The sequence below is a fragment of the Saccostrea cucullata genome, unplaced genomic scaffold, assembly GCF_032062105.1.
Source record: "Saccostrea cucullata isolate Sc308-1 unplaced genomic scaffold, CSIRO_AGI_Scuc_v1 ctg6222, whole genome shotgun sequence".
NCBI lineage: Eukaryota > Metazoa > Mollusca > Bivalvia > Ostreida > Ostreidae > Saccostrea > Saccostrea cuccullata.
The window spans coordinates 18,237-29,017 of NW_026927094.1; the positions used below are offsets into that span (position 1 = coordinate 18,237).

At 31.5% G+C, this 10,781-nt stretch overlaps 2 protein-coding genes across 2 annotated transcripts; both read right to left on the reverse strand.

Annotated features, from left to right (window-relative positions):
* Nucleotides 1–1,375: 1,375 nt before the first annotated feature.
* On the reverse strand, nt 1,376–3,023 carry LOC134273426 (glutathione peroxidase-like). Its single transcript, XM_062755619.1, has 3 exons — nt 2,482–3,023; nt 2,191–2,334; nt 1,376–1,928 (listed from the first exon to the last, which is right to left on the reverse strand). The coding sequence occupies exons 1-3, from the start codon at nt 2,800–2,802 to the stop codon at nt 1,695–1,697; spliced, it is 699 nt and encodes a 232-aa protein (XP_062611603.1). The 5' UTR covers nt 2,803–3,023; the 3' UTR covers nt 1,376–1,694.
* A 5,732-nt stretch (nt 3,024–8,755) lies between these two features.
* LOC134273425 (tRNA wybutosine-synthesizing protein 3 homolog) lies at nt 8,756–10,486 on the reverse strand (the record flags this gene model as incomplete). The annotated part of the gene is made up of 3 exons (XM_062755618.1): nt 8,756–9,777; nt 9,878–9,942; nt 10,418–10,486. Coding segments are annotated over 3 exons (375 nt in total), but the record flags the coding sequence as incomplete, so codon positions are not given.
* Nucleotides 10,487–10,781: the final 295 nt, after the last annotated feature.

Below are 10,781 nucleotides of genomic sequence, written 5' to 3' on the forward strand. Positions count from 1 at the left end.
AGAAAATTGGCTGGAAAGCAGGATCTACTCCCTATACGTACGAAAAAATGGCTCTAAAGGAGGATTTCTCCTACGGATATCCCAAATTAGAATCAATTTTTCAAGGCAGATTCTACTCAACGCAATTAATTATATTTTGAGATTTTATTCCAATAAAATATTGTAGCTTTAAATACATATATGTATTAGTAGGAAGGAAGACAACACATTGTTACCAGTGTTCCGTCTTCAAAATGGCGCACAGTTAAATTTATGAAGTATGAAATTGAATATATTTTTTTTTCTTCTATAGCAATAAAATCTTATTCTTTTCATCTAGTCAAACTGGATCTGAAATGCTACAATGTAAATGGTTGGCATTTTTAAAAAAAATTGTATTTATTGGATTTTATTGGATATGGATCTTTTCTGTAATTATATTTCAAGCTACTTTTATATCATACTGAAGTTATAGAGTCTTTCTGTTGCAATGAAACTAGAATTGGATAATTTATATCAAAAAATTGAATTTGGAAAACATAAACAGAGTTTTTGCGCTCTCTTATTCAGTATTAAACTCCTGAAGTCGAGGTGACATACTAATGCTTCGGCTGGCAAATTATGCAGTGTTTATTGAATTTTTTTTTTTTGGGGGGGGGGGGCTTTTTTTTCTTTTGTCAGATTTTCGTGGGGAAAACCTACTACATCGCTCAGATTCTGGGGGTGGTTAGCTATGGGGGATCCTACTATTTGACTATTTTGAGAACTTTTTGACAGTTTTGTAAAGGAATATATAGAATAGAATCACCTCTGAACAATTATTTTCCCACTTCAATTTTGATCTATATAAAGGAAGAAGAGACGTGCAAAGTGCATATAGTTTCAAATGTGTAAGAGCCATATTCAGTTTGTGAGTTTCAATATTTCTCGGAAAATAGTAATGTTGAGTAGTTAAAGGGGTTTCTTGGTTTTGAGGGTCTTTGTGCCATGTTTTTGCAATTGAATTATGATCATTTTCCTCAACCTTTGAGCATACCAATATAATCTTGTTAAAAAAAAGGAACAAATACCCATTCATATGGCAAAACTGAAATATAAGACAAGTATTCAAAAAATGAATATTTTTTTTTCGTTTTGGTGTACATTTAATGGAAGATTCATTTCAATCTTTGAGAAGATTGTGCGGAATTTTAAAGATTTTACCTAAAGTATACTTTAATGAAATATGTCACGAAAATTTGTCATAATTGAAATTTAATTTTTCACCGAATGTCACATGATTTTGCTCACCTTGAATTTGAGTTTTCACATCTAAATGTTAGCACATTCAATTTCTTGATATTATGTTTTAAATACATCTTCACACTAAACGATTAAGGCAAGCAACAATGTTAAAAACTTTCTTATGATTTATTTCAAATATTTGCAGCATAATGTGTATACAGAAAATCTTATATCTATTATACATAGATATTGACAAATATAACTGAAGCAATTCACACAATGCACAAAGTGAAAAACCCCATTTAACATTCATTCACTTCTAACAGATTTTCTGCTTTCAAGAAATGAAATCATCAAATGCCTGTATCTATGAATAACAGGTTTATGTTTTCGCTCCACATACAGGTTATAAATATTTAAAATATATCCACAAGATATAAAAGTAGAAACATGTCAAATATTATGTAAATACTACTTGGAGAACTACATGACTAATTCAGAACTTCTGGTATTTCGTTTCTGATAATTTCATTATCAGATCTTGGTAGTAACGATGAAATGACGGAGGTGAGATTTAGTGGATTAACTTCCGGTGAGAAACGAACTACTGGTTTACCCTGTGGGTTGATGACAAACTGCTCGAAGTTCCATCTGATGTCACTGACACGGAGAGGTTTGTAAAATAGATCATCCTCAAATTCATCCGCTGTTGGACCGCAGTACTTCTGTAAATTTGAATGTCAAGCAATCGTATCAAAAAAAAAAAAAAAAGGAGAGGGCTACATTATTGCAGCTAGCAATCGTAATGTTATTGTGAAAACAAGCTTTTTCAATAGACCATTGTTCATTAGTTTTTATTTCACATGAACATATGGTGTATACAATTGCATATTTAATCTTGATACACAATATGATGACATTGGTTTTGTTTTTGTTTAATAAAATATCGTTAAACTTTGTACATATACTTTTAATAAGTATACTTGCCTTTAAGTAAGTAAAAAGAGGGTGCTCATTCTCTCCGTTGACGTCCAGTTTGGCAAACATTTGAAAATTGGGAACGTATCCGTTTCCAGGGCGGACATACTTAATAGTATTTAAAATTTCTGTAGCAGTATCTCCCGGCTCTTGCTGAAAATAAACAAAATGGCTTCCCTGTTATACCATAACTGAATATTTCTACCCTTCTATCAGGCAAGATTCTATTTAACACATTGTATTATACATGCAAATGTCTTGTAAGGTAATAAAAAATCTATAAGACTTAAATCAACTTACCAAATTAAACTGATCGCATGGAAAGCCTAGAACTTCGAACTGTTTTCCTGCAAATGTCTTTTTAAGTGCATTGAAACCCATATAGTGCATGGGGGTTAAACCTCAGAAGGAGGCAAGATTTGTGATGACCAAAACTTTGCCACGGTACTCCGACAAAGAAATGTTCCTGCTCTGATAAATGTCAGGAGCCATGAAATTGTAGACCGACTCGGGAGAAGATGCTGGCTGTAGACATTCTACCTCTTTTCCCTGGGCGTGGCAGACGACACCCAGCAATGCCAAAATGGCGAGGGAGTGTCGACACCCCGCCATCTTCAGCATTATTGAAGAAATTATCTTAAGTTAACGATTTATGATAACAGTGACTTTGCTCCCGACATACTAATCATATGAGGTATTGATATCACGAGACTCCATAATTATCTCAGTTTAGTGATATGGCCTTAATTTGGAACATTTCTGACATTTTATGATTATAGTTCATATATCTTTTAAATTTGACCTTCTCAAGAAAATCCCTACTCATATTAATACATGTTAAGACTCCATGTACTGGTATAAAACTATTACATGTTGATAAACAGATTTCAATGTTTATCTTTGAAGACTTTAACGTCAGATGACTATTGCTCGATATCTGTTTTAAATCCATTGTTAGTGAAGAACAATTTAATTTAAACTGTTTTCTAAATGAATAAAGACACCCAAAAAACTATTGTATTGCATTGGCATGCTATTGATTATTTGATAGGATTCTAATAAGATTGAATTTTTAAAAAAAAAATTATAAATACTGCTTGCAGTTGAGGGTAACATCGAAAATTTTCACCCCACGAAAACCATTGTCAACCTCAGCGCATCCTCAACTATATGATATTTTTAATGTATTAAACTGAATATTTTATGCACATATTTACATAATACTTTCTTTATAATTTACTCTATATAATTTACTATTGTTGACGCTGCAGTTCTGCACTGAGTGTCACGTGATATCATTCTAAGGTAATTTGATCACAAATATTTAAGAAATCTTTGTTCAGAAACATACTTAACTAAATGTTATATGTATTCGTTTACTAGCATCTCCATATTCTTATAAATTAGTTTTTTCTTTAATTGTTAAGGGTTTTTTTTTTAAATCAAAAGACTTTACAAGTACTTTCCCTCAGACCCCTCATGAAAGATATGCAGTATTAGGGGCCACTTTCTCAAGTTTTTTTTCTTTTCGAAAAATAGTCTTTTAAGTAAAAACAAAAGAAATACACATGACAGCTGCATAAACTCTTTTCACCGTCGACAAGTAAAGTTAAAATCAACCGTCTTTAGATTTTTTTTATCTAAAAAAATTTTTTGTTATTGCCTGACGTCACGGCGTCAGGCTGTATAAGGATTGATATTTTCATAATCCGAAACTATGCGATCATACCTAGATAGCTAGATTTTATGCAGGCTGATTTACATTGGAATTCTTTACCTGCATTTTAAAAGAAACAATTTTCAGAAAAGAGATTGATATTACTGATGCAAAATACTGCAGTGTTTACTTCCTTTACTCTTTTTGCATTGAACAGATTATTCCATGTGATTCACCGTTTCAACATGTCCGTGCATCCTTTTTTCTGCATTTCTATACTACTGATTCAGTCCATTTACATTCTACGAAAGGGGTGAATCGCTCTTTGCTCACTGCTTTCTTCGCGCCTTTTTCTTGGATTGTTCTATTGTATGAATGGGTGTGCCAGCAAATTAAATAAACTTTTATCCTTTTAACATCCTTCTAATGCTTCAGAAATTCTCTCTACAAGTTAATGTTTTATCTCATTCTTTTAAACAACATATCGTATAATATATCAGTATGCGGACATGCAACACTAAAGAAATGATTTTTCCAATTTGTTTCCCGATCCCGCGGTTGGTTTATTCCATAAATGGACTAGTCCAATGATAATAAACAACGCAGTTCAACAAGTCATTGTCTCCAGATGCATCATCTATTACGCGTCTCTGTTCTGATGCACACAATATATAAGAAACAAGTGCAAATCTGGGATTTTCATTTCCACAAAGGCCTAAGTATTGAATTCACCTATTTCATTCTCAATATATGATAGTGGCACTACCCCCCTCCTTTTTAAGAAAAAAATTAATGAACACACATTAATACTGTTTACTTCAGTGGAGAAAATACACTCCAACAAAATGTGTACTTCATTATATCCATCTTTTAAAATGTTGAAAATGCATGATTTGGTAACAGATTTTACAACAGATGTTACAATGAAGCTCGAAATCAATTTAGATCGAAGGGCAGATCACTCCACTTGCAGAAAACCCCTACAGAATACCAACTCTTTAGTATGCAGTGTAGAGATGATTCTTCTAAAAGTTAAATAAAGTCAAGATTCCATTTACACAAGGTTCTCAAAATATAAAGTAAGGAAATATTTTAAACCCACGGTATTTCTCAAAAGGTTTATCACTCCTCATGCAGATATTGATTGATTAATTCAGGCAAGCTTTTTAAAAAGCTGTTACTTGTATTCAGTATTATTTTCTAAAATTCAAAATGATTACTTTGCATAACGAACAAACTAAATATATGACATAACATTATGTGCATTTGGCATTTTACTTTTGCACAACAATTAAATGGTAATCCAACAACCAAATTCTATGATAAACATGATATCTCGAACTTTTAAATCGTCAACTGCCTTACGTATACAACAATATACCTTCATTCCCTGCATACAGGGTTTATATACTGATATATGAAACAAGAATATAAACAATCTCGTTTAAAGTCATCATTTTATATGTTTTCTGCTCGCTAAAATGACCAGGTACAATCTATTATTAAGTCAAATACTGACTAACGTTTTTCATACCAATTGTTAGCTCATTATTTACACACTCAATTGTAGAAGGATTTTTCTTTACTTCCCGATCATGACAAGGAGCACACGGCGGGTGTAACAGGACGGCAGGGGATGCTCACTCCTCCACGGCACCTGATCCCACTCCTGATGTTTTAGCGTCCGCAGTTGTTCTGTTACAACGTTTGTTTTGTTAATGGACTTTTGAGCTTTAATATTTAAGGAATTTTTAAAAAGTTTTGTGTGAGTTATTGGTGTGTAAATCACACAGACTTGTCACGTAGGCATATAAGCGCGCTAGACACAACACCGTCATTCAATAATTAAAACATATGGCATGTCTACCCTAACAATTAATAAAGGCACTTCTTGTGAAGTTCATAAATATATATTTTTGCAATTTTAATCTAACTTGAAGATGAAAGGTCCAATTTTAAGTCAGAGGTTTTTGCACTAGGAATAGCATTCTGATTTTAAGTTACAATATATCCATTCGTTTAAAATAAAAAGACGATACTTTTGAATATCATGTATCAATAATGCTCCAATATTTTGATGAAAATGAAAAGAATCCAACCAATTGATTTGCAATTACTTTACTATCAAAACACAGAATATCAATTAAACTCTTTGCATAACAGAAATAAACGTGGCCTACATTTTTATTTATTGATAAAAAAAATTAAAATAGAATTTCTTTTTGAATTTTTCTTTGTCTTATTATCGAATGATCTTTAAATTGATTGATTCGTTCTACTGCTGAAATGTTTAGCCGTTTACTAGGGTAGGAAAACAAGAAGGGGAGAAAGAGGAGGCTTCATACAGAACTGGGAGAGCAAAGCGTGACAGACAACAGGACACCATAGCTTTAATTCCGAGATTGACTTCCCATCGTTTGTCTCCTTAATGTATCTGATAAAGGTAAATAATACAAGAGTGTCTATCCTTTAGGCTGATACTTTATACTGAGTCGCAAAATGACGCAAACGGTGTAAAATTCGATATTGAAAATCATTAGAGGTTGGCCTCTAAAATACCGAATGAATCTTGGGTACAAAAGCCAGCATGTTTGATTTGGAATCGCCTGTAACCTTTATTGGAGAAAATGACGATTTGATGATCAATAAAATACCCGCGGGGTTGTTCACAGTAGCTGGATCCAACAGGATCCAAGCATTGGTTACCATTAAAAGAGAGTACCCGGATCAATAAACACAGAAATCGGCCATCAAATGAGAATTGGAACCATCAAAGTTTTTATTCTGGCCTGATGCCGGATTCATTCCAAAGACACCAAAAGACATTCAAGAAAACCAATGGGCATAAAAAATGCTTTATTCTACAATCGACTGCGTAGAAGTATTCATCGCCCTCTCCTGATATTTTCCCTCAAGAAGAAAAAAACTTTATAATAAACACCCTTTATTTACGTCATGGAAATTAAAATAGAATTTATAAAATTCGAATACAACTGCCTTAAAAGGCTTATTAACCATATTTATTTTCATGATGAAAAATTGAGCCAGCAATATACATAGAATTCATTCTTAATTTTTAACTTCAAATCTATAATTTGCGAAAAAAAAAATTAAAATATACTTAAATATTCGTTACGTAAGCAAACAGTTTTATCTTTAAAAGGGTATCCTTTAGATGTGCCACATGAAGGAACATTAATGGAAGAAAAAAAATAAATAACAAAATTATTTATGGAATATTTGAGAACAAATAATTATATATTTAAGCACAAATGTTGCAGAAAAAACACAAACAACTATTATTTGTCAGCCCTTGCCACATGGCATCCTCAGAATGTAAAAGTTTTGTGATTTCGGAATTCCAAAACAACCCCTTTACATAAGTAGCTACATGTATTTAACAGTTCAGCTAGAAAGCTACTATATTTCATTTATTCCTGGTCTAGGAGTGGAATCAATCAGAAAATAGCTTTTCATTGTAGGTAAGTTTTGTAAAACAAATATGACTCGTCTTTAAAATGGAAAGTGTTTATAATATGGGATTTATGACTAGTTACTTTAAATAAGACGTCGAGAATTAATTTTGGAAGATCAACCTCATTACAATCGTAAAATAATATGCTCTGTAACACAAAACCTTTACATTGTGAGGATGGCCACATGGTTCTGCAGACATGTATGTACACCTGAAGACGGATTCAGCACTTGAATAAAATTTGGAAACTGTGCATTTTCTTTTATAATTTTACATTTAAATATAAATACTAAGCACTACTGTAACAGAAAAAAAATAAACACAAACAACTTTTATTTGTCAGTCCTTGCCACATGGTTCTGAAAAAAAATTACAGTAGTATCAAATATGCATTGCTCTAGTTTCACATCCCTAAAGGAAAAGATTTTGTTCCATCATTTCATAGAGGGATTTAACTATTTGTTCTCATTTACGGAAAGACAAATGGTTCTATCTTGGGAAAGTGAAAGGATGAAAATTAATTATCCAGATATATTTTTTAAGAAAACTTAACTTGATGAAAAGGATAAAAATAAATTACTAGTATCCAGATATATATATATATTTTTAAAGAAAATTTAACTTGTGGCCTACTTCAGATTACTTTTTAACTTACAAGCATTAAAACATTTCAATGGCACGGAAAACAAATAAAACCACTTTTTTTTTTCAATATACATGAATTTGAATTTAGTATATGTTATTCTCGCATAATCACCAGTGTAAGATTGACTTGTCCGGTGTGAGACAGCAATGTGAGATTTTTCTGTCTTACACTGTATTACTACGCCACGAACGAGAACGTAAACATTCGGTCATTATATAAAGAAATTGTAATAATGTAAAAAAAATATAACACATAATTAAACTGGTGTCATTTAACTTAGTAATATAAACTTAATTTCATTCAAAATATTGCCGTATTTTCACTTTTTTAATGGCACTATTTTTAGATAGCGGAATGATTCTTCTTTTACGCTGTCGGATAGATAAGTTTTTTATTCCCAGTTTTTATCTTTCTGATTAATTTACACGGACTGAAAATTATTTTATCAGTTTACACTACGTGTAAACCATTTTCAGGTACGTTCTCTCCAATGGTGTATTCAGATTTTTAATTAGATGGAAAATTAAAAATATTTTTTAGCCCCATCATGGCGACGTCATTGACAGGCCGTTATTTTGGATAAAATAATGCGAGAAAAATAATCATTCATTACATACTCGTGTGGGAATAGTGAAATTCAACCTCGGGGCCAAGATTCACGGTCTAGGACTCGGCAAAGCCTCGTCCTAGACTGTGAATCTTGTCCCCTCGGTGAAATTTCACTATCCCACACTCGTAGTAATGAATGATTCTATTAGTCTTAGATTGAATTCTGAGAAGCAAAGACGCTAATATTTTCTAAATTCAAGAATTTATTTGTATTTTCATGTCTTTTATCACAAACATGAAATACAATTGATTCTGACTCCTTGATACAGGTTCAAAGTACATGAAGATCACTGAACTTGGACCATTATTCTGGTAAAAAGGCTTTTACTTTAATCTTTGCAACGTCAATAGTAAACATTGATTAGGTGCCGTTTCTCAAGTACAAGTTCAGAATATTTCATACAATACATATAGAGAACATCTGACTTTAAGAGGTTCAATAATACAAATATTCATGTATCTGTTGGCACAGCCTTGCTAAGAATCAATTCATAAACATGTCTTCTTTCTTACTTCTCTTCCATGTGGTAGAGAGGTAAATATTTAAGCCTAACTCAGTGACTAATGTGTTATATTGAGACTTTTTCAGTACATCATGCTAATGAAAGCCAGCTGCATTTGAATACAGAGTTAAAATGCAAATGAACATAAATTCTTTTGACATACATTCTGCATATTTGGAAAACCAGAAGGGAAAAGAAAGCAAAACAGAAGACTTTGATCTACTTTTGCACTCTATAGCACTCATTAAAAAAATGCCTGATCAATTGTTTTTCTGAGTTTTTCATACTTAACTTAAATAAATTGGAACATTCATGAACACTCACAATTAATGCTCATTCAGTTTCAACTATTTTCAAAGTCAACATAAGAATGATATTCTTCAAAATTATCAACTTCTGGTATGAATAATAATATATAGACAAATTTTACTTACTAACTAATCTTTATTGCAACTTTTTGTTCCCTCAAGTCACACTTTCAAAGAGTGAACATTGTGACAAATCTTCACAGATATTTTCACTTGACTCTTCAGATTGTAAATTTTTCTTTACAGAAAAAACTTTTTCCTGTTCATCACTTTGTCTGCTTTCCATTTTCTCACACTTCTTTCTTTTCGTTTTAATCATATTTGGTTTATTTACTACATTTGCACTAATATGATCATGTTTTAATGTTTCTATCAGTGAAATGATGTTCTGGTAGAATCTAAAATCCACAGAGAGGGAAAATAATTAGATAATTAAAAAAAAAGAAAAGAAATAAAAGAACATTTTGGTTCACTTTTGTGTCATATTGATATTCTTACCTGTCTATTTTTAAGAAATTTTCTTGGATCTTTGTGTTGGCGATTTCAATGAGTTTTTCTATGTACTGTAATATAGTGTTAACATTGATAAAATACAAAGTCATTTAAGTCAGCATTCCAATTCCTTTTTTTTCCTCAAATATTTGAAACTTAGTTACCACTGACAAGGACACTGACAAAAAGAATTAAAATATTTTACCCTCTGCCAGTACAAATATTTTAATTATATCCTTCTTTGTTTCTAACATGATTATTAAAATACCTATACCGGTATGTTAAATTATTGATGCTGAATATAGTAACCTTAGGCAATGGTATTTCAAAAAATATATAAAAAATTATCAATATGACAGTTGTAGCAAGCTCAAAATTTTCTGGGTAGGACTTTGTATTATATACTTAAAGTTGTTCTGTGGAAATTCAGCAATATCACCAGCAATTTATTTTAACATTCCCTATATGGTTAATAAATAATAATTTATGTAACTTCTTTTCATAAAAATCATTAAAGAAAGTATAAAAAGAATACAACTGAATAACCTTATTTGTAACGAGTAGTTCTCCATCTTGAGAGAGAGGAACTTCAAGTCCATGTGTACTTCTCACAGCCTGTAAAGATATCACCAAAATACTCAGTAGACCATTGTCAATATAATACAATCTAAATATCAACCTGAAGTCCTCATTTCCACAGGTTGCTTTTTGCTAAATCTCAGATTACCTGCAATAAGTCTAAAATCTTAATTTCATAATATATCAGTAAATATGACATACCCATATAAATTCACATAAAATAATAAAATTACAAAAATTTTCAACTGCAAAAATAACCTTTCATTCCAACTTTTAAATTTACACAAGTTTTCCATTCAACAACCTTTTGTTGTCTGTACCTTGACTTACC